This window comes from Amphiura filiformis, chromosome 12 (genome assembly GCF_039555335.1).
Source record: "Amphiura filiformis chromosome 12, Afil_fr2py, whole genome shotgun sequence".
Classification (NCBI taxonomy): domain Eukaryota; kingdom Metazoa; phylum Echinodermata; class Ophiuroidea; order Amphilepidida; family Amphiuridae; genus Amphiura; species Amphiura filiformis.
Genome location: NC_092639.1, coordinates 17562971 through 17588429, shown reverse-complemented (window position 1 = coordinate 17588429; position 25459 = coordinate 17562971). Strand labels below are relative to the sequence as shown.

Sequence of the window (25459 nt, the reverse complement as noted above, 5' to 3'; positions counted from 1 at the left end):
TCTCTCTACAGGTGCAGAATATACATATACTGTCAGTCCAACATCCCTTATCTGGACTTCATTTATATGGATCTCTCTGTTATCCGTATGTGTGATCTTCATAGGAAAACATGTTTTTAATGCTTTGATAATCTTTTGTTGTTCCAAATTGACCATTTGATACTCTCAAATGCAGAATTGCACATAATTCACTTATCCGGATTTTCCACTTATCCGAACAATGCTTAGTCCTGTCATGGCTGGATAAAAAGTATTTGGCCACGTCTCAGGTCTTTTACCCTGAGGTAGAACATTAAACTACATCTATATAATTGTTATGGACTATTTTTAGGCTGCAGGGGTCACTGACTGTAAATATGTAAAGGCATGTTTTGTTGGGCTTTGCCACAGAATTAGAGAAGGAGAACCGGGACTCCCTATACCGCCACGTACCATCGCGCCGTCAGCTATGGGGAGAAACTTGGGGGTATTCGGTCCTTGCCGACGGTCTTGTGAGACGAACGAAAACAATTCTGTGTCTCATCTGAAGCATCTTGGTACTCGCGTACAGGTCGCATAAAGTGTGTCTCTCAAATGTGCCCATCATGCATGGCGCGCTTGCATGAAAACGAATGCCTCAAGCGCATTCCGAGGGAAACCGAATACCCCCAATTTTTACTCCATGCCTGTATCAAGATGGCGGTCGAGTCCTGGTTCTCTGATTTTAATTCTGTGGGCTTTGCTAACTGGGTATGGTAAGAGTTACACAATTGAATCTTGTTGATTTACAGGCTTGTGAATGTGACCCACGTGGTGTGGATAGACAAGACTTGACATGTGACCCAACAAGTGGACAGTGCAGGTATGTATGAAGTCTGCTATATAAACTTCCATCCAGAGAAATACAGCAGTGTTCTGATTGATTGCCCTGACGAATTCCCTGTTAATGAGCGATATATGCGGAGCTTTGTGTTCCCTTCAAGAGCACAATGCGCTGACCAACGCTTTGATGCGTAATCGGCCAATCAGATTATTGATTTGTTGTTATATGGTTGCCAGTGCAGGTATGTGTAAAGTCTGCTATATAAACTTCCAGAGAAATACAGCAGTGCTTTGATTGCCCCGACGAATTCCCTGTTAATGAGTGACATATGCGGAGCTTTGTGTTCCCTTCAAGAGCACAATGCGCCGACCAACGTGTAATCGGCCAATCAGATTATTGATTTGTTGTTATATGATTGCCAGTGCAGGTATGTGTAAAGTCTGGTATATAGACTAGCTTCCAGAGAAGTACAGCAGTCTCTTGTTCTGATTAATGCGGCGAACTCCCTGTTAATGAGCAACATACGCGCAGCTTTTTGTTCCCTTCAGGAGCGCCACTCTGAGCCGACCAACACTTTGACGCGTAATCGACCAATCAGATTATTGGTTTGTTGTTATGATTGTCAGATGATTGAATCTGCAAATCAGAACCCCATTATCATGTTTACGCTATGCACACTCTCAAAATGTAATAAAAATGTAAACAAGTGCTGTTCTTTCCTGCCAGCAAATATAGTTTCATGTTTTGCATTTATTTTTTGTTTTTGCAACAAAAGTAGTGGTTGATGAAATGGTATATTTGAGTTTCTCCAGTTGGATCCAGTGACATACACAGCACATTTTGTTTGTTATATAATACAGATGCAGCTCCAACATCGGTGGTCGTCAATGCAATCAATGCATACCAGGATATCAAGGATTCCCATTCTGTCAGCCATGTGACTGTGATTACGATGGCACCAGACCCGAGATCTGTGACCAGACAACTGGACGGTGCATGTGTAAGGTACGTCTGAAGTTGGAACACTAGTGCTTTAGATTAGAAATCGGTACTTTCCAGTGGGGTAGCTTTCCCACCCCCTCTAAAGAAAAAAAAATGGATTTACTCCCTCAACATGTTTGCCAGCGCTGATATACGCACTGACATCACTGCCTTGCCAAGGGGGAAAAATGGGTAAGGTTGCATTACAAATGTGTAATGCATTGACCCTTCACCATTTGATCAAATTAGGCAATTCCGTTTGATGTCCTACACCCCTATGGAAGATGTGATATTGATCTTCCACACAGGGAGTAGGGTGTGAATTTCAAATGGAGGACTGAATGGAGGACTCCCATTTGCAATCTACACCCCGTATATGTAGAAGATGAAGGTCATGCCTTCAATAAGGGGTGTATGAATTTCAAGTGGAACAGCAAATCTAGTCTACTAGGATAAAGATCATGCCTGTGTTCAATTGATAACTACTATAGCACAATATTTATGGACAATGCATTTTGTTAATTTGAACTTTCAGGAAAATGTGGTCGGTGAGAGATGCGATCAGTGTGGCGCTGGAACTTTCTATTTGAACCCTGAAAACGACAAAGGTTGTATCAGTTGTTTCTGCTTCGGAATCACCACAGACTGTAAGAAATACAACAGACGCCGGGGCAAGGTAGGTTCAAATTTATTTACTCCGATTTGATTTTTTTTTGCAATAGTCTGAATTATTATCAAAGTTACTGTACATCTGTTTAAAATAAGCTTTTGTTATAAACTGGTCAAATAAAACTATGAAATATTTGTAAAACTTTTATTGTGCATCATTAATTGAAAATAAATTAAGGACAAAGGTTAAGTGGACCGTGTATAAAACTACATAATTTCATGCGGAGTTCAAATTGCTTAGAGCATGAATTGATATCAGTAATATCATAGATGTTTCAGGTTGCATGTTGTCGTGGGAATAATGTTTGTAGTGTTATACAACGTTTTTATCCAATATATGTAGATCACCATGGCATCAGACAGCGGCAATAATAGAGTGAGTGCTTCAAAATGGCTGCCGGAATTCCCCCGCAGACCTACCTAAACGATAATTAAAGTTGTTTTATCCCTTCGTTAACTGATTTCTCTCTTTGACTTAACTGCTTAGTTTTTAATGTTTTATTCTTTATTTTTACTTAGAATGTTAATCAATCCCATACATGTAATGTTTTATAATCTGAAATGGATGAAATATTATGCATATGTGACATTCTTGTTTAGTGGCGGCACCATGGGGGGGGGGGCAAATGCCAGTCAGAACTCTTGCCCCCAGTAAAAACCCAAAATAGTTAGTGGGACACTCAAGGAGCGATATAAAAAGCATAGTTTGGGATTGGTTAACATCCATCAACATGTTATGTTTTACTGTAAAAACTCGATAGTTGTACTATCAAGCACTTCTGAAAACATGAAATTGTACCAAAGTCTGGTGCTTTACCGACTGAGGTAATGGGGTTGAAACACAAATTTGCAGATTTACTTGTTCGTATATATCGATGATTTGCTTGAAACCCTTGACACTTTTGTGAATGGGGCTTTTCATATTTTAAAAGTGCTTGATAGTAAGCACATATGCTAACAATCAAATTTTTACAGTAACAGAAACCCTTTGGCTTTTGCCAAATGCCTTTTTTCCCTGTTCAAATCATATAAATTTGAGCATTTTACTTTGAATAATCAGTATAACAGGGCTCCAATGATAGCATTTATGCCTGTCCAGTGAGCACTTGCCCAATCCTACCCAGGAAAATATGCATGAGGTGTTCAATGAAATTGCAACAGATAATAGATATAAATCAAATCTAATCAAATCAGAAGTGTCACTTGGACAGCAGCAAAGGGTTTCTTTTTTTTTTCCTTTTTTAGTACGTAGTTCTGCTTAGAAATGAACAAGTACCATTTTCCATTTTTCTGGACATCTGGACTAAATAAAAAAATGTTTATGCTTCACGTTTACAATTTGAATCACTCTATACTTTGATCAGCTCGTGATCGGGGGGAATTAGTGCTTTTACCACTACGCCGAAAAGTAGACCCATGTTAAGGGATCTAAAATGAAGCGTTTATTATGCGTTTCGACAGTATTTTTGTGGGACATGAGAGCACCTCAGACCTATCGAATTGCATTCTGAATCTGAAGCATGTCTTTCTGATATCAAATAATTTTCATTTTTTGAAAATCACAATATAATACAAATTTTATGACAAATTATAAAAATTTGATATTTTTCAAATTTTGATATATAACAGTCCTCGAGTAAATTATATAAATCTAATGATATATTCTTAAAGTGTATGTAGTAGGGAGGAAAAGCTGACGGTCAATTGAAAATTTTGACCTTTCATATTGAAGATATGGATTTTTCCCAAAAAGACCTAATTTTTTTGGTGTTTTGGGAAAAAAAATCCATATCTTCAATACTGAAAGGTCAAAATGTTCAATTGATCGTCGGCTTTTCATCCCACCTACATACACTTTAAGTATAAATCATCAGATTTATAAAGTTTACTTCAAGTACTGTTAAATATCAAAAATATCAATTTTAATGATTTGCCATAAAATGTGTATTAAATTGCGAATTTCAAAAATAAAAATTATTTGATATCAGAATGACTTTCTTCGTATTCAGAATGCAATTCGATATGTCTGATATGCTCTGATGTCCCAAAATAAATACTGTCCAAACGTTCATACCCCATCCCTTAAGATTGATATAGTTGATCTGCTGGTCTATATTTTGCGTGTCAAAGAAAGTAGACAAAATATATGACTTCAGTTAATAATTTGTAATACTTCTGGCGAGATGTGAAAAGAAAATTTTCCAAATAAAATTTATTAATATTAATCCGCGATGTTATAAGGCCTGCCGATTACGAGCTAATCAAACTATAGGAGCTGAATTTATACCAAAGTATATAAGTGACTTGTGACAAGTGCTTAAATACAAATGAGGTAGCAAGGTTTGACAAACTTATTGGTCAAAAATCAGCCATTCATCGCAAAGCTTCATTAGGTTGACAAAATTGAATCCTGCTGTATAATTCAGAAAGTGGAAAATGGTAGCTCATTAACAATCTTTTGAATTTTGAATTAATCAACATGGTTTAATTTGCATGAAATTTTAAGCTCCATCCATCCATCCATCCATCCATCGATCCGATCCAGTGAAACCTCCTCTGATTTAGATGTAGCAAAAGAAAACAGTCATGTACAACCATAGAGTTTGACTGGGAGAATGTGGACTCCATGTTTGAGTATCACCAATGAAAGGGAAAATGGTGGTGTGCATCTGGATTGTTTCACTGAGTGCACTGTAAATTAGATTCCTAGTGCATACTTGTTTGTGATTTGCACGTAGTACGCTGTGTCGCTTATGGGCTCTGAGCTCTAACACAAACATTTGTAAACGCTAGATTTGCAACTTTTTGGTCCATATTCATAGCAATCCAATATGGCAGATTTCCCATATCATGAAAGACACAAGCAATATTACAGAGTCCACACTCTCCTAGTTTATACTCTTTGTGTAAAACTGAAAGTATTTGAGGCGTGGTTTTGATTTAAAGGCTTGCCACTCAACTCAAGACTAGTGAAGGCTATTAAAGGATTGCCTTCCAGCTGATCCCATACTGGTTTGTTTTACATTCGAGAGATTCAATATATATATTTTGTCCATTTCAGAAAAATGTAAATCGACTTGAAACATCTCAAGTTTGTAATAAATGATAGCAGCTTTTCTGGACTAAATTCTGATTTGATTTAGTTACATATAAAACTAATGGGAAACATCAAAGAGTTTGATCCCCATGAATTGTTTGTATGATACCATTGCATGGTTTGCTGTGATATTTCTACTCATTTTAGGGCTTTGTCCATTGTATGTTTGGAACCAGATCAGGTTTGCTTTGAATCCTTCTGTATTTACAGTGTTAGATTCAGACCTACTTGTTTAGTAGAGACTGACTGGATAGAGACCCCAACTCCCTCTCTACTTTTGCCCAAGTAGAATTATAGAAGAATGAAAGAAGGTGAAGAGAAAACTTGTTTTCCCCACCCGGGATTTGATCCACCGACCCCTCAGGTGCCAAGCAGCAGAATGGCTATAGCAAGCCACGTGTATGACAGTTGCCCGGTCAATATTTGTGTGCATATATGTAACTTGGCAGGATTGCGCAATTGGACGATTAGGGATGCAAGGTCTTGCAGTCGCATGGTGCTGTATTGTTTTGTATGATCTAGTAGCGTTAGGGTTAGAGCATAGGGGTGTAGTGTCTGCTATTTGGTGGATAACGATTATAGTCCCTGCGTTGGATCTCTATCTAGTGTCACTGAGCGCATTACACATGCTCGCTTAGATGTTGCTTAACATGTACATGCTGCATTAGGTTCATTTCTTGGGCCAATTAGGATGAGAGATTTGCAATTTAGTAGGGTTTAGTACTCAGCAAAATATTTTCTTTCATAGTGTGTAGCGTATAGACTTGGTACAGGGGGTACTGCAAGTCCGCCGCCATATTTGTAAGAACAGTGTAATCAGCAATTCCATAACAGTATGAAATCCACAGAGTCCCACAAATTATTTCAAAGAAATTAGACTGTTTGTTGAACTTGTTCATTCATATCAATGTGCTGTTTTCTGATGAAAACCACACAGTCCCACAAATTATTTCAAAGAAATTAGACGGTTTGTTGAACTTGTTCATTCATATCAATGTGCTGTTTTCTGATGAAAACCACACAGTCCCACAAATTATTTCAAAGAAATTAGACGGTTTGTTGAACTTGTTCATTCATATCAATGTGCTGTTTTCTGATAGTAAAATGGTTCTTGCAACTAAGCAATTGAGGAAATTCCAGTCTTATAGCATATAATGTACCGTATTCATTCCCAAAGTCATTTTGGGTGGGCGCTTATTTTTACCTTGTTTACCTAATTTTTTTTTTCGTAAGGGCGTTTATTAGAGACAAATTTTCGTATGTTATAAAAGGGTCCCGAGATGTTCTAGTAGCTTTTCTGATGTAGAAAATGTATTGCAACTTTATGCAGGACTTATAGTCCTGCAGCTATTTCACTGTATCGACATCTATCTGTCACTTCAACATTAATGGTACCCTTTAGCAAATTGAAAATACCCTGGGTGGGCGCTTATTGGGGCATGGGCACTTATTGGAATGAATACGGTACCTGAAATCTCTTGGCTATTTTGTCCAACTGTGAGAACTCCCCTAGTTAACATAATAAGTGTATAAGACATACAAGTTTTGTAGTGCCCATACCACCACATCCTCATTTTGAATGTTTTCATGTTTTGTTTTTAATTGATGCATGCTGATAATTGTTTTGTATTTTATCCTTTCCCACTTATTGACATATTGTTCTATTTTGTTTTAAGTTGATAATTTCTTGTCACAATTTCTTCCATGTTTCATAATATTCCAATCCTCATAATTTTGTTGATATGTAATGTATTTCCTTTTTTTAGTTGAGGTCATAATTTCTTACTACCACAATTCCTACTTATTTCATGTTCCAATCCCCATAATTTTGTTTTTTGATTCGTTGAACTCATAATATCTTGTTACTGTTTCCTTCTTATTTCAAATCCCAATAATTTTGTTGATTTGTAATGTTTTTTCCCTGTTTTGTTCGATATGTTAAGCTCATAATTTCTTATTTCAAAATGTAGCAATCCCCTTAATATTTTGTATAATTATAATATTCCCTTTTCTTTGATTAGTGTAATTTGTGTGTCTCTTTAGTAAAGGAATGCTAACCATGTCCTAGTTCAAGTGCAACCCTTTAAGTCCCATATTTATTAATCATGTGCTCATGTTTGGACTTGACACAAAGATCTGCAATGTTATCCCTTAAAATTCCATTTCCCACCCCCCACCCCCCAAAAAAATATACTCTTTTTTTTTCAATGCAATATTTTTCAGTATGCATATTACTTACAGTTTCAGTTATAAGATAGAGAAAGTACACAACAATATAACACAATATTTATTAAACATTTCATTGGAAAAATTTAAACAAATTGTTTTTACAGTTAACAAATTACAAAAAAGCCATTCCTTAAAAGTATCTAGAGCAGAAAAGAGGGTTTTTTTTATCCAAAAGATAAAGTGCAATGAATTCATGCTTAATAGCTACCTTGTACATATTACACTGGAGTATGACTTAAATTATATAGAATAATACATGAGGGAGCTGTTACGAGGCACACAATACCCCTTGTGAATTCAGGTATTTATAACCATGCTAATCTATCAGGGTTGCCAAACCCGCGATTTGGTAGCCCAATTGGGCGACTTTTGAAGAATTTTCCCGCGACCTTCGACAATTTCCTGTCCCATAGAAACCGATGGTTTAAAAAAAAATTGGGCGACTTTTCAACATTGGCTCCCACGACTTCCGATAGTTTCCTGCCCCACAGAAACCAATGGTAAAGAGACAAATTGGGCGACTTTTCGATTATTTGACCCGTGATTTGGGCTGAAATCTTTTGGCAACCCTGTAATCTATGTATTTTGATCTGCACCAACAGATTGACATGATGGATAACTTTGGAGTGACCAATGTAGCCGATCCTTATATGCAAGAGTCTACCAATGCAATCAGCCTGTATGTACAAGGCGCTGGTGACGATCCTCAGACTCCCATCTACTGGACTCTGCCTAAGAAATACAAGGGCAATAAGGTATTGTTGATTTACTGTGAGGATTTACTTCCGATTCCAGAAAATGAGGGAATTAAGTTTATAAAATACATTTAGATTTTTGTAATTTTTTAAATATTGTACAATTTGGAATAGTGTCACAATTTTAATGTGTATTTTTACATGGATTTTTCCTATTAACCCTAACACTGGAGACTGCTTTTTGCTATCGGAAAAATCCTGAATGTCTCTATATTAATGCATTTTTTTTTTTTTTTCTTTCTACAGTTGGCTTCATATGGTGGTAAATTTGATTATACAGTAACCAATAACGGTCTGCCAGGCGAGCCAAGCCAGCCAATCAGACGACCTGACATTGTCATATCGGTAAGTACATTGGGAACCAATCAAACATGGCAAATTACTCTTGTACAGTTAATTCTTGGATACGACATGTTAGGCTTGGGCGACCAAGTCGCCAATAGTTGTTAGTCGCGACTATTACTGGTAGTCGCAACTACGACTATTGAAAACCAAAAGTCGACTAACACAACTAATACTCACATAAAAACTGCAAAAATGTGATAAAAATGTTAATCATTGTCCTACCAATAGTAACACTAACTAACAAATAATCATAATGTCCATAAATCATCATTAAATTGGTGTTTTTGACTTGTTATCATAAATTTGCACCAATCTTTCACCCAATTTTTCGGTCCAATTTTGACCACAGATAGTCGCGATTATAGTCATAGTCGTGACTATTTGCTGTCGACTAGGAAAAAAAGTGATAGTCGCCCAACTCTACGACAGGTACAGTTGAAAGCACCATGGTTGTAAACTATGCATGACATAAAAAATCCAACAAATCACTCCATGCAATGTTTTTATTGAAAAAAGAAAAGTGTTCAGTGCTTATCTCATTCATGTTTTGCTTGCATTGTTCATTGTAGGGTAACAACATCACCATTATGTACACACACGATGTGCAACCAACACCAGGACAGAGATTGCCCGTATCAGTCGACCTTGTGGAGGTAGGTGAATTTTACTAAGTTGTGAGAAAAAAAATAACTTTCATTTTCCCCTAAAAATAAGTTAGTAAATGCACCTTTACCAAACAATAGCCAACAAACACAAAATGGTTATGGAATTTTCATGGGAATGGTGTGGAAAAGTTGTGGTATTTTATTTTCTGGTTATTGTAGGAACCACTTTTTGTCAAAATTCACTTGTGTAGTGTGAAAAGTGACATGATGGACACATACCCATGGCAGGTTCCTTACCACAAGATGTCATAGTTAGCCGAACCCAATTTGATTTATCACTTGTGAAAACAAGGAGACAATTATTGTCTCGCTATTGTCTGGTTCAAGTTATTATTGTGCAGTGCATATAGTGAAGGACATAAATGTGGTTCTGCAGTGAGCTAAGCCCTAAATGAATCTCAGTCGTGGTGCACTGCTCCGTATATAGACTTTCAGGCTCTGCTGGGGGCCGGCTAAAGTGTGGGTGGAGTCTGAGTATGGGCCACGCATCCTGGTATTGGTGATTCTGCTAAATAATGGGAGCCTGCTAAATAACAGGATAGAGCTGCTAAATAATGGGATAGAGCCCGCTAACTTTTGTGGGATGGAGCCCGCTATATAACGGGGTGGAGCCCGTTCAATTATGGGATGAAGCCCGCTAAAAAAACGGGATGAAGCCCACTAAATAACAGGGGAAGCCTGCTAAATAATGGGAGGGAGCCTGCTAAATATTTGGATGGAGTCCGCTATATAACAGGATAGAGCCCGCTAAATAACGGGATGGAGCCCGCTAAATTATGGGATGGAGCCTGCTAAATAACGGGATGATGCCCGCTAAATAACCAGATGAAACCCGCTAAATAACCGGATGAAGCTTGCTAAATAACGGGATCCCATAATCCCGCAAAATAGTTGGGGTTGTGCAAGAAAAATATATAAATAAACAGACGTGTTTACTTGTATTTTACTTGCTTATAAAGTGTCATTAATGTTGCATTTTTTCTGCAGACCAACTTCCAGTACAGTTTCAGCGCTAGACAAGTGATGCGTGATGATTTCATGATGGTCATCTCCAACATTGACTCATTCCAAATCAGAGCACAATACCTGGATACTATATTGGATGCAATGTGAGTAAAAATATGGAGCCAAATTCAGCAACTTTGGCAATGTTGTATTGGTTAATAATTTATCCTTATTATTACTCACTGAATATTGTAAAATTTGAGACGATTTGATGCAGGAATTTGTCGTTCTAAGTTTTCGTGATATTACTGTCAATTTGCCACTGTTAATGCATACCCTGCAAAGAGGCAAACCAGTTTAATGCTCTACGTGCTAGCCATTCGCTTCAACAGAAAAAGTTGAAGTTTTGAAATATTTTCTCAAAATATCAAGATCTATCTTAAGAACTACTGAACCAATACTAGGCTTGTTTGTACTCATTTTAATGTATTTTTCATGCTGATTCCAAATATGGTCATGAAAATTTACATTTCTGAAATTTTTGAATTAAAAAAAAAATTGAAACATGTCGTCTGCAGTCGACACCCGCATGAAGAGAGTTAAGCATGGTTTATAAACTGTTTTCCATTAAATTCAGGTTTACTGAATGCTTTTCACCCTAGCAGGGCGTGAGACTATGCAAGACGCAAATAATATGTGAGGATCACAAATAAAGAATGTTGTCTTTGGTGGCTGAGACACTTGAGATAGGAAGTAAAAGATTTGCAACAATCTGCTCTAGTACCGTGTGGCACAGTTGGATAAGCTCAAGACAAGAAGTCTTTTATGCCTGAGATTGTCCACTTGTTTGTAAAACTTCTGAAGTTTATAAAAAGGGAAAATGGTTTGTTTTTGTTGGGAAAAATGAGTTGCTTATAATATTTGAAATAATTGTGTGTTTTTTTTTGGTATCCAGCCTTGAAGATGTATCGATAGAGATAGCTCGCAGGGACGGAACTGGCCAGCGTGCTTATGATGTAGAACGCTGCACATGTCCCCAACAATATGTTGGTCTCTCATGTGAGGTAAGTGTTTTGATTAATTGAATACAATTTTTTTCTCTTAAATGATACTTTTTTTTATTTATGGTTGAATTTGTTCCTAAATTAGCTTTCATATAGATTTTATTGAATCAAATATCCAAGATTAAAAGACCAACATAAAACAAAATACAAACACGATATGGAGGAAAAGGCTGTAAGATCAAAAAGGCCCGAAAGTTAGCCTTGGTCGTGTTTGCTCATGTTACGGCGCTATATAAAAGCTGGTTGTTGTTGTTGTTGTTGTTGTTGTTGTTGTTGTTGTTGTTGTTTGTTTGTTGTTGTTGTTGTTGTTGTTGTTGTTGTTGTTGTTGTTGTTGTTGTTGTTGTTTGCTACAAAAACACATCCCTGTCATTTTTTTTACCTTTGCTAATATTAGTAGAGTCTGTTAATATGGAAAGTTCAGACCACTATGAAACAAAATAAAGGCAAATTAGAAAAACAGGAAATTTCTCAAAATATTATATTGTTTTCCTGTCTGTATCTAATGCTGGTTTCATACTTTTTGCTGCTTGCCGCTGAGTGGTGTGACTCTTCATCATGCCGCTTGTACTCTTATGCAAGCGGAGGGGCAGCGGCAGGACTATGAAAGCCAATGTTGCAGCTCAGCACCGTCAAAAATTGTTTTCTGTTCACGCTGTCAGAGTGGTGCCACTACCGAATTGACTTAAATTCAACTCGTAGCGATTGACGCTTTGGACAAAGCGGTGGAGTGATCAATACATCGGCTTGCCGCTGATAATCACTTGCATCTCTGATGGGTTTGCGCAGTGAAGAAAAATTGTTGTTAGAGCGGCAAGTGGCAGGGAAGTATGAAACCAGTATTCTTGACAAAAAAGTGCTGATGAATATTACTGTGATTCTGTGATTATTGACTGAGTCTGAGGTAGGGAATTTGTAGCAGAATACAAGCAGAATTCGAAATAATGTATGAAGCAAAGGTTTTAATATAGTAACCTCTGATTTTGACTGTTTTCTTTATATTTTTTTTATCAGCAATGTTCTGATGGTTATTATCGTGGTGGACCAGGCCCATATCTTGGCAAGTGTATCCCATGTTATTGTAACAACCATGCCGACAGGTGCGACCCTATATCAGGACAATGTATTGTAAGTATTATTACGTTACCCTCTTACAAAATTTCAGAACACTTTATTGACTATGTAACATGTGACTTTATAAAATTAATAGTTAGACGTTGAAATGTTACCTGTGGACTGACTGCAAGGTATCTGTCATGAGTTCGTGGGATGTGATTCTTCAAAAAATTTTGTGGCCAAAACAGCTTGTTTCTGGATATTTTAGCGCAATTCCATGCTGTTTTTTTAGGATCAAAGTAATTTGCAATGAAGGGGCTAGTGGACGATTTCACTGCCATTACAATTCCAGTTGAATCTTACAAGTTACATTCAACCCAGCGGCTGAAAATGGTTGGATCTGGAATTATGTCCATTTCAGTGAATTTACTGTACATTTATAGCAAGAAAGCTCATTTTTAAGTTATTGTAAGCGTAAGAAACTCATTTGAGCATGTGACTAATAACAGAACACCTTGGTTATATTTCCAGGACTGCAGAGATGGCACTACAGGCACCCACTGTGACCAGTGTGATATCGGATACTTTGGCGATGCTACACGTGGAACCACAATAGACTGTCAACAATGTGCCTGTCCTTATCCTGAAAATGGACGAAAGTAAGTACACCACCTTGTCATTTTGTGGTTTGGGTCATCTTGCTTTGTTACATATCCATGGTAACTTTGCTGTCACCAACATGTCCAATGTTGGTGATACCTTTTATCTTATTTTATTGATTATTGATGCAACTGAAGGTGTGTCTATATGTTAATACACACATATTTGAATGATTCATTAGAAATTGAGTCGGCTTGAACCATTGATTAACCGCAATTCTTATTGGGAGTGGTCTAGTTCATAGACACATAATCTGATTGGAGAATTGTATGATTTTGGGTATCGTCTATCAAGGTGTAGATGACCTTGCATCATCCCAAGTATTGATATCGCGCAATACACTTTTAGAAAAGTGCGTATGTAGCACATTGTATGCATAGATCTAGTGTGTAAGACTAGCACATGCTTGCAGTACGCGCAACTGTAAACATGAAGTTGTGAATAAGTTGTGTTCATTTTAGAATAAGGGAGGTAATTTTACGGTAACTTAATTTTTGCTCAATAAAATAGTTTATAGTTAATAAAATAGTATTTAACAGACTAAGAATGAGAAAAAATGATATGAATTTTTATTTATTCTCTGATTAAACATGGGAGCAAAGGTTTTTATTATTGGCTAACTGCATGTAGTGTATGCCCTTCAAAGCTCCACCTTTTTCTTGTGAAATGATTCATGACTTGCTAGTTGTAATCGACAGCAAGGCTTAGACTTTAAGGCCTAAAAAAAATTGTCTGCTTGGCGTAACATTAAAAAAAAATTTAGGTAGGTAGGTCGGGATTCTTTTTTTTTTTTTTTTTTTTTTTTTACATTTTAAGCTGTAAATTTCGTTTGATAAAGGCTTTGGAACTTTTTTTTTTTTTTTTTTTTTTAATGAATTTATTTATATTTATTTTTTTAAATTTTATTATTTTTTTGTGCAAAAAAAAAAAAAAGTTAGGGTCGGGCCTAATTTTAGGGTAGGTTGGGTTACGCCAATCAAACAATTTTTTTAGGCCTAAGCTGCTGTATGTAATCAGCAACAGAGTTTTGTGATTTACAAGTTGCCAACATCGTGTTTAATGTTTTTGGTGATTAGAATATTTTGATGTTTTTCCATCAATCTACTGCTTGTAATAATTGTCCATGTTGTGTTACTCTACAGCTTTGCTTCAACTTGTACCATTTCACCGATTGGTCAGCTGACTTGCTTCTGTTTGGTAGGACATGAAGGTGAAAGATGCGACAGGTATGTGAACTGTACAATTTTATGCAATTTCAGTTCATCTTGAAGCCAATTATAATAATCTTACTATAAATAGGGGAATGTTGTATGTATCTATCTATCTATCTATCTATGTATGTATCGTGTATAAAGGCTCCGTCAGTTTCAATCCAAATGTCGCCAAATTCATACGGGAGATCGAGGAACTTACCGAGACGGTTATGCTAAAATTTGGTTGAAAATGATCAAGAATTGGCTGCAAAAACAGTGAAAATATGGGTAAAACGGGTTTTTGTTATGAAAATCGGTTACCAGCCTACGCGTCACTGCAGCTGGCCGGCAGCGCGCGGCGCCAGCGTCGTATATGCGCGATACGCATATCTTGTGAACGGCGCAGAGCCACACGACTTTCATGCGAGCCAGAGACCAGTGGACATGATAATATGGAAAGAAGGAAAAATAAAGGATAAAAAGGTACATGGACGGGTCACGGATACCGGGTGAACACGTCCGAGACACGCTTATGAGAGGACGTAATAAATACGGGACAAGATGTGTGTTGTATAAACAACATGAAGCGGTACTTTAAAGAAAAAGAAAATTAAAATGGGGACAAAAAGGTACGAGTAATTAGGCCAACGGGTTAAAGTAACTAAATGAAACGGGGAAGAAACAAAGAAGGAAAAAAACTAATCAAAAAAAAAAAAAAAAAAAGAAGCTAAAATAATGAGAACAGAATTAAGTAAAAACATGGCAACGGGAAATCACAAACAGCAAATAAAAAAAAAGATGCTAAAAGGGAAATGTAAGAAAGAACAGATTTAGAAAATAATGATTCAATGATTCCACCTGTTCAGTATTTCCTCCTGTTATAGTGAACGCTCCCATTTACTCATCTAGCGGGGACCCGCGCGAAGCGCGGGTATCCCGCTAGTAATAATAAAACAACATTTATCCACGCTTTCTGAATACTCAGATTCCTCAAAGCGTGCCACGGGTCGATATGCTGCCAAGCCCCAAAGGGCAGCGCAAGTTGACCTCAATGCTGAGTGTGACAGACAATGACATGTCTGATGCGGTAAACGTCCTCTGTTGAAACACTATAATAAACTGCGGTGTTTTCTTTATGTAAGACATGCGGAGTTAGACTAGGGTAAAGTCTTAATTGAGGGATTATACAGAATTAAGCTTATGGTCCCTCAATGAAGTTTTCACCTAGACTAGTTTTAGATTGATGGATAGGCTTTTACGACGGGAGTTCATAACAATAAGTTTTTTTAGTGGGTTCACCGTCGGACAAGTTTAAAACTGTCAAGTTTTCGTCAGGAGTAGCTCTGACTTCTTCAGGACAAAGTGCCTAAGAATGAGACATGTAGGCAACACCTTGACTACTGATGGCTCTGAAAAGAGCCGTTCACTGAAGACTGTCCCTTCTCAACAGAGAACAAGCAGACCTCGCCTATCAGCTAATGTATACTAGTTTTGGTGATTTTCTTACATGAAGGAGTCACCTAAATTACATGCATGTGATTATCTTTCGAAAATAATGCTGCTAAGTTTGAGTGGGAGATGCCAGTTTCATTATAAAGTATTTTTATGGTGCAGATTTTTACAGACCAGAGTTAAAATGAGGTAAAATAAAAGACATAGATATGATTTGATGTAGGATATCGTAACAGAAAATAATTGTGATTTTGGTATAACTTCCTCAGGTGTGCTGAAGGTTTCTTCGGCGACCCCAGTCAGCTTGGTGGCTACTGCAGGAAATGTGACTGTAACTTCAATAGCAACCCATCAGTCCCTGGCTCAGAATGCGATCCTCTGTTTGGCAACTGCTTGAAGTGTGCTCCTGGAACTGCTGGAGATAGCTGTGAACACTGCGCTGAGTGGTGGTGGGGCGACTCCATCCGTCGCAAGGATTGTCAACGTAAGCCTGACTTAAAGTTTTTTCTATACAAAAGTAGTTTCAAAACTTTCAACGGAAACTTAATGAAGGAAAATTTTCATTTACCTTGCAAATATTTTAGGTAATGACTTGTTACCATCATCAGACAGTAGTGACTGGTTGATTGTCTTCTCCACACCTGAATGGTTTAGGTGTTTCAATGGGAAGACTTTTTAAAATTGCCGTAGAAAAGTTTTTTCTGTTTATTGATTCAAAAACTGACCCGTCAGTGATGTCAATACTTTGAGGCATCTGTGTCACACACGCATCTATATGCATCTTTGAATGCCATCGCTTTGAGTGAACAATCATTGTTTGAAGATGGGCCAAATTAATGCGCATAAATATACAGGAAATCTTGTGAAAGATAGAAAATAAGTGAAAAACATGCAGATTCCAATGCATAAAATGAATAATAGCAATTTGATTTAAAATGGGACCAACTCACCAAATTAAAGCATAATTACAGCACCATTTGAAAATTGATAAATAGCCCTGTAAAAATTTTAATTCTTTGAGACCCGACTTGCAACCGATGTGATAGTAAGGAGAATTACATGATAAGTTTTTCAATCTAAAACAGAGTTTTTGTTGTTGTTAACAACAGCTGTTAATCCATGTTAATGTTTTTTGATCTATCCTACAGCTTGTAATTGTGACCAGTGTGGCAGCGACTACTGCGAGAAGAGTGACGGCTCATGCGAGTGTAAAGATGGCGTCGTAGGATCCAAATGCGACAGATGCGCTGTGAGTATCAGGGATAGAAAATCGGGTTTAGTTCCATAAAATGAAAGAGAGGATGAAGAAGAGATGTTGAAGAATCTAGAAGTTGTTGAATGTTGTAAATGCATTAGAAATCTCTGCAAAAATAGGTGGCATGTCATTAAGATCAATTCAGTATGTATTATCTTTTGAATATCACTTTTTACTGTCATACATTCATAAATGTGATGCGATCAAGCAAAATCAGTCGCAACATGGAACTATTGATTTTGAGATATAGCCAAACAAATGAAATATTTCCTTTTGTTTCCTCTTGTTTTGAAAACTAATTTAACTTACCCACTTCTAGCACTTAGCAGTTGATATATGTTATATGGTATATTTTTTACAATTGAAACATGCTACCAATGTCAACAAGTCCTAGTTGACAAAGTGGAATTTATTTAGGGATTCAATCATGTTTCACCGTTGTTCATCACCGTTTAACAACGTTGCGGCCGCGTCGTCTGCGTGGTTTACTTCGCGAGGGCAGCTTCAGCTGCCCGAGGGAAGTAAACCACGCAGACGCTACCGGACGCGAAGTTGTTAAACGGTGATGAACAACGGTGAAACATGATTGAATCCTTTCAACAACGAAAAGAAGCTAAAGATCGTATAATTCACGATTATTTCACGAGGAATGTCAGTTAATCATTGTCACTCATCTTTACAAAAACCTCGATGATTTCTCTGTTGATATCAGCAATAAAACCATCGCCTACAGAATAAAACGGCCCGTAAAACGGCAATGTTTAGCCGCTACCTAAAATCAACTTGCAAGCTTGCACACGCACAAAAAGTTCCAGACATGACGAATTTTACGGCGCTCTCAGTAACGCGTGAGTCTCGCTCGCGTTCGCATATACTCTACAGTAAAAGTGTGGATTCATCATGGATTAACAACGGTTGGCTCCTGTACAAAGGTATAGGAGGAGTTGTTGAATCATAGTTCAAGCCAAATGATGCAAAACTCAAGATTTCATTTTGTTGACAAAATTCATTTTGTTTCTCTCTCCCCCCCTGACAGCCAACCTACTATGGCTTTGACAGTTGTCAAGGCTGTACCGCCTGTGAGTGCAGCTTTGCCTCGTACAGCCCACAGTGTGATCCCAACAGTGGCCAGTGTGCGTGCAAACCGGGTGTGGATGGTCTCAAGTGTGACATGTGCGCATTTGGATACTGGAACTGGACTCCTGAAGGTTGCGAACGTAAGTATGCTAGAATTTGTTAGACACACTTCAAATGAATGCATTGGAATTCAGTTGTAATATATCAGTAGTGTATGGTGTTTATGAGATGCGCATTGTGACACAGAAGTATTTTAAATATGTTCAACCTGCTGCCTGTGGTTTTGGATAATTTAGTAGACCTGAAAGCAGCAGACAACATATACAGCATAGAAGCAAGCACTCAACAGGACTAAGTCACTTGAAAGAACCACACACAGACCTGCCAACTGTCCCTCATTTTGAGGGACTGTCCCTCATTTGGGGTTTACCAAAGTGAAAATGAGGGACAATCCTGTTTTCTGACAATTTCAGTGATGGCAAATTTAAATGTAACAACAGCAGAAAATGATGAAAATGTAACTTTAAAATTTGCTATAGCATTCTCATTAATCTATTGTGATAAATTCAGACCTACAAAACCTCTGAATTCTGAAGTATTCCACACCTCAAGTCTTTGAATTTGTCGGTACCTGGTTTGTGTACATGTACAAGGTTTTGGTCTCAATGCTCCTCATTCTGACTTCGGTAGGTGGGCAGGTCTGCACACATGATCTGATTGTCTTCCCTGGCTTGTCTCCAGAAGGGAGTGTTGGGAGTAGCCACCAAGACAAAATGGGCTATTCTATTTAAAATCCACACTCCCCCTGTGGAAGAATTTGGAAATACCATCCACATGGGGAGTATGAATTTCAAATGGAATTAGCACATTAGGCAGCTCCATTTGAATTTCATATACACCCTCTGAGAAAGATTCAACCTGAATCTTACACAGAAGGAGGATAAGTCTCAAATGGAGCTGCCTAATGTGCTAATTCCATATGAAATTCATACTCCCCTTGTGGCAAATATTTCCAAAATCTTCCACAGGGGGAGTGTGCAATAGTCCAATTAGATGAAAAGTGTGTTGAAGCGATTTCTTCATGTTTGAATACTCATACAGAGTTCAAAATCAGTGTATGATAATATTTTGTGAATAAATTGTTAAATCATTTGTTGAAAAATAATTCACCCCTTCCTACAGGTTTGCTAAACTATAGTGCAGTTCTCTTTCTGTCCAATTCATTGTAGTTTTAACATTGTAAGATGTTTTCTTCTTTCCTCCATGAAATCCAATCATCATTAAGATGGCAACACATATCCGGGTAATTTAATGAAATCAATGTGTTTTGATAATACTGTGTTTTGAGTTTAACAGCACAAGATTATATCATGTCTGCAAGAAGGTTTGAAAAAAATGGCTGCCGGGTGACAAGCTGCACGTAGCACATGATTTTTAATTAGTATGTTTCATTATGTTCAAATTAATGGAAGCATGGAATTTTTTTGTATAAATTATGATATTTGATAACTTCTGCAATAAGGAAAGTACCATAGCATGTTTCTTTATTTGGTAAGTTTAAGTGCCATTTCTAATGCAAAATATTGTTCCTATAAAACAGTACCCCTCACCCTTAACATAATTAAATGTTTGCTAAATTGTATTGATGAAAGGTGTTTTATATTTTGCTCTTGTCTCTTATCAAAGAATTGTTATATTTATTTTTGTTTACTGCACATATTTCTAAACTGGGTTTGCAAAATATGAAATCAGGAAATAAATACATTTTAAAGAGGAAGCCCCACCAGAGCAGTTCTTCTGGGGTGAACCAAACCTGACTGGTTATCAAATTAATCAGTGACAAGGTTATTTTTGAATTTGACAGGTGCTAATTGATGTTTAATGTTATTGCATCAATAAGCACCTGCCAAATTCCGAGATGACCTTGTCACTGATTAATTTGATAACCAAGCAGGTTTGGTTCACCCCAGAAGAACTGCTCTGGTGGGGCTTCCTCTTTAATTATATTAAAAGATTAGGACTAATTTGCTTGTAATTCTGTGAACATTGATGCTAAAGAGCTGTTGCCTGATGTTTTATTCTGTGTGTTATTTTGTTAATTATATTTATTACTTTTTCTTATTTTATGCCAACAATTTGTTTTTGATTTCGTTCACCACATGTGTCAAGAGAATTACCAGAATCATTTCAGTCAATTACAGCTGGATGCAAACACGTTGACTTTAAAGAGTACTCTTCCATTGATATTTTATTGAAATTGACTTATCAAATTGAATATCTAACAAGTATCCAGTAGTCAACATTTGCAAATGTCCCTAAGGCTGCGATCACATAGAAGTATACTGTATACAGAATTCGCTATACGATATACACTCATTCGATCAGGCTGAGTTCACATAGGAGTGTACTATGTGAACTCGGCCTGATCGAATGAGCGTATATCGTATAGCGAATACCGTATACAGTATACTTCTATGTGATCGCAGCCTAATGGAACTATGGAAGAAGCATTAGGCTATATAATATTTGAGGGGATTTTTAAAAACTGAATGTTAAAAATTTAAAAAAAAAACAGAAATCGAACTGACCGACCCTACTTTTCCATTTTCCTCACACAACAATATATGATTAACCCTGACCAGTTATATTTGAAAAACATACTCCAACTGTGGAAGATACTTCCAAAATCTTCGACAGGGGTAGTGTGAATTTCCAGTGAAATAGCCAAATGTATGACAATCTAGTACAGCCATACCCCCTCATTATCCAGTCAGATTCCTTGGTAACATATGTGTGTATATCCATTGCCTTACAGGTTGCAATTGTGAGCCACATCTACGCTGTGACATGTTAACAGGTGAATGCATCTGTCCACCTGGTGCTACCGGACCTCAATGTGACCAGTGCGCTGACCGCTACGTCCTCACCGAGGATGGATGCCAACGTAAGTCAAATGTTGGAATGGGATATATTTTAATGAAGGCAAGGTGGCCTAATGGTCTATGGTGCTGGACTGTTAGGCAGAGTTGTGCGCAAGAGGTCTGTGGTTCGAAACACATCATGCCCGGTCCTTTGTTGCTCACTTGAGGCAAAATCAACTGTAAAATTAAAATTTATACACAGCTAACATTATTCACTTACATGAGCTTTCATCACAACAGCTTTATGTCTTAATCAAACTTATGTTGCTGATTTTGTTGGTCATATTAAGAAATGGTGCAGGCGATGGCATGTGATAATTATAGGTTAATAAATGCGTATCACTTGTTGGGAGTGAAATTGTACAAAATCATGCACGTGTGCTGAGATGTTGATGCGTCTAATACACAAGAAAAAATGCCGTGATTTTTATAACAAAATTGTCACTAAAAACTTGGAAAATGCAGGCAAATATAAATGCAACAACCCGCAAGGAAAATGAACGCGTCCGAAAGCACTGCGCATACTACGCTGAGTCGCACCCGATGCAATTGTACAACATTTATGCACAGCTAGTAATTTACTAACGGAGGCTCTGATTGGTTCGCGCTATCTAGGAGTGTATGAAAATGAGTCGAGTCATTATAGTGGTGCAGGTTTATGGTGCAAGTCTTTGCCTCTATTGAGTCAGATGGGTAGTTCCAAATGTTTTTTGCATCTCAAGGGTACTTAACGTCTAAAGTACCTTTAAACCGTATCTTAAATATAGTGTTAGTTTTGCAAATCCTGTCTTTTCTCTGATTTGTGATTGTCATAATTGGTAGGTGTTAAGTAACTGGACCTAAATACAATTTTGGACTGGAGAGTAACTCTGGTACATGTATCTAGTCACTTTGCAACAATCTTGTATGAGCTTGCAGTGAGAGTATAGAGGCCGTCAGCGTGACGTCATATGCCTCCATCTTGTGGGTACACACTGCGATGGTCGTTCGATCTCCATGCGCGAAGAGCAACGTCACTGCATCGACGCATGATAACAGCTGCGTGGCAAGCTGCGCCCTGCGCGTAGTGTCCGATGCATGAACACGCACATCATTTGTACCCACTATAGTATAAAAGTCTTTACTTTCACTTTTCAAACAGCCTGTGATGAGTGCGTGCATGAGCTGTTAGACACCTTGGATGATATGACTGAACAGATTGAGGGCGCCACCGTCAACATCACCGAAATCAGCGTCGGCTACTTGGCCTTTGTAAGACTCAACAGACTCAATGATTCTATTGAAGCGTTACAGGTGAGTTAGACACTTTCAAGCTATATTTCGTTGTTGGGCAGAAAAACCTCCTATGTTCTTTTGGACCCTGAACATGTTTAAATCAAAACTGCCAACAGTTTACATAGGAGATTTTGCTTTAAACATGTTCAGTGACCAATGACACATACAAGGTTTTTCCTGTCCAATGACAATTTGCGATGTTGTTGTCTTTGGGAGAGTTTTGATTAGAGGTTAATGACTACGCATCAGTTGTTTTGAGGGTATTGTGAAATATCTGAACATAGTGCTTTGGAACCGAGGAATATCAACCACTCGGGATATTCTGAGGTCCAAAGAACTATGTTTATATATTTCACGATACCCAAAAAATAACCAATGCAAAGTCATTAAATGGATTCAAATGCATAACATGTCACACAACACGGTCTTTGTACTGCATACTTTTAGCTCTATATATTACGTGACACGGTCATTATACTTTTTCAATAACCTGCATTTATGAGGGGGTATCCAAAAGTTTTTGACATCACCCAGAAGTGAAAGAGCTATACCGATGAAAATTTGTCAGTGTAATCACTGGTCCTTATGTACATTATGGTCCAAAAATGGTCTTATAAGTATGTTTACTTTCTTCACAGGTGGCGCTAGATGGGAAGTAGGCTCATAACCTTTTCATGATAAGATCCTCCACTTGTTTTTTCACTGTGGCCGCATCATCCATAAGTGATGGACGTCCACTTCTTGGCTCATCTGTGAGGGACATGTGGCCAGTTTGGAAATTCCTTTTTCAAAAAGCAATAGTGCCATATGATGGGCAATCATCACCGTAGATTGCTTTCATTTCATCATAGATTTTCTGAGCATGTAGCCTAACCCTTCAAATGCAGGAACTTAATCACGCTGCGTGCCTCAATTTTCACCATCTTGCAGGTTATGCGCCTACTGCCCATCTAGCTCCACCTGTAAAAAAAATAAACATACTTATGAGACCATTTTTGGACCATAATGTACATAAGGACCAGTGATTACACTGACAAAATTTCATCGGTATAGCTCTTTCACTTCTGAGTGATGTATCAGTGTATTTAAAAGTTATTAAAAGTGTGATTGGATTAAATGTATCACATTTATTCATGAGGCTATGAATTAACATATGATATATCATAACCAATATAAACATGTTTGAATTTCTCTTCATACAGCCACAACTGGAGTTCATGATTGACAATAACTTGGCCCTGGCAACCAACATATCAGGAATGGAGATGTCATTGGAAGACCTGACTAATCTGGCTAATGAGGTGGAAATCAGGGTGAGTGTGCTTGATAACCAGGGTTATTAGTAGTGATAACTAGGGTTAAGTCATGATAATCTGGATTAGGAGATGTCATTGGGAAGACTTGACAATTCTGGCTAATGAGGTGGAAATCAGGGTGAGTGTGCTTGATAACCAGGGTTATTAGTAGTGATAACTAGGGTTAAGTCATGATAATCTGGATTAGGAGATGTCATTGGGAAGACTTGACAATTCTGGCTAATGAGGTGGAAATCAGGGTGAGTGTGCTTGATAACCAGGTTATTAGTAGTGATAACTAGGGTTAAGTCATGATAATCTGGTTTAGGAGATGTCATTGGGAAGACTTGACAATTCTGGCTAAGGCAATGAAAAATAAACTCCTGTTTTGCTTTCAAATATGGGCGGTCGGGCAGGCATTGTTTTTTTAGCCAATGATTCTAAAGATTACCAATATCTGATTTGGTTGATTTTACATGCATACAGCAAATATTAAAAAAATCTTAAAAACAGAAAATATGGGTCAGTTGGGCCTGTAGAACAGTGTTTTGGGTTTTTATTTCTTCTTTGCCTAATAAAATGAAAATTAAGGTTAGTGTTTATGATATGATAATCAGGGTTAGCCATGATTATCAGGATTAGCGATGATAGTAAGGTGTAACAATAATGGGCAATATGATTAGCAGTTTTGGCTGCAGCATATGTGATGTGATGAAGCAAAATCAGTCAGAAGTCGAAAATATTGATTTTGAGATATAACCAAACAAAGGAAGTATTTCCTTTTGTTTCCTATTTTAGAAACGTTTTTACTGCTCATATCTTTCGAACTGGTTGTCCAAATACAATGGGGATTCCGCAAAATGTAGCTTTGCAAATCCTATAAGAATCTGAAAATTGACTTCAGACCGTTTTTGCTTGATCACACCACATATTAGTTGATTTTTAGTTGCTGCTTGTTAGCTTGTTATAATTTGCTTTGTTTTTGCTTAGCCATTGTTAACCACTTCTTTGACTACCACCTGTTTTTAAAAAAGTACAAGGCTTACACAGAGATTGAGCTTGTAGGGCATATTGTAAATAAAATATGTGCTCCTATGATATCTAATAAAACTGCCTTATCACTTACATTTCGTTTGGTGTAGCAAATAATTTGCTGACTTAGCTTAAGGGCCTTGATAGTAACGTTTACAAACGTGGGACCTGAGTGCACGTCAAGACACACCAAAGTCATTCTGAATATGAGGAATGTCCTTCTGATATCAAATAATTTTGATTTTTTGAAATTTGGGATATAATACAAATTTTATGGCAAATTATTAAATTGATAATTTTTTATTTTTGATAACAGTCCTTGAAGTAAACTCTATAAATCTAAGGATATGTACTTGAAGTGTATGTAGCTGAGAGGAAAAGCTGTTCATCATATGAAAATTTTGACTTTTCATATTGAAGATATACATTTTTTTTGTCTTTTGGGGAAAAAATTTCAAAAATATAAATTTTGAATATTTTGAATAAAATTTGTATTTTTATCGCAAATTAAAAAAAAAATCAAATGCAAACTCCCTAATGCATGTAATTGTATCAAAGTTTTTGTCACATATTATGTGATTTTGTTTGAACTAAAGTCCCTGCTTTTGCTCATGTTAACCGCACACTAATCCAACAAGATGCAAAGTGTACATGTTGTTTGTGCCACGCCCAAATGCATGCACATCATTTTAT

At 37.2% G+C, this 25459-nt stretch overlaps 1 protein-coding gene across 1 annotated transcript in view; it reads left to right on the top strand.

Moving 5' to 3' along the window:
* Positions 1-25459, top strand: part of LOC140166676 (laminin subunit alpha-like) — a 134348-nt gene that overhangs the window by 53389 nt on the left and 55500 nt on the right. The window contains 18 exon segments of the mRNA XM_072190174.1: positions 771-841; positions 1663-1807; positions 2319-2459; positions 2796-2828; positions 8381-8533; positions 8780-8878; positions 9448-9531; positions 10531-10652; positions 11444-11552; positions 12565-12678; positions 13138-13265; positions 14409-14492; positions 16181-16395; positions 17060-17160; positions 18203-18383; positions 21059-21187; positions 22306-22457; positions 23642-23752. Of these exon segments, the coding sequence (XP_072046275.1) occupies positions 771-841; positions 1663-1807; positions 2319-2459; positions 2796-2828; positions 8381-8533; positions 8780-8878; positions 9448-9531; positions 10531-10652; positions 11444-11552; positions 12565-12678; positions 13138-13265; positions 14409-14492; positions 16181-16395; positions 17060-17160; positions 18203-18383; positions 21059-21187; positions 22306-22457; positions 23642-23752 (2172 nt within the window).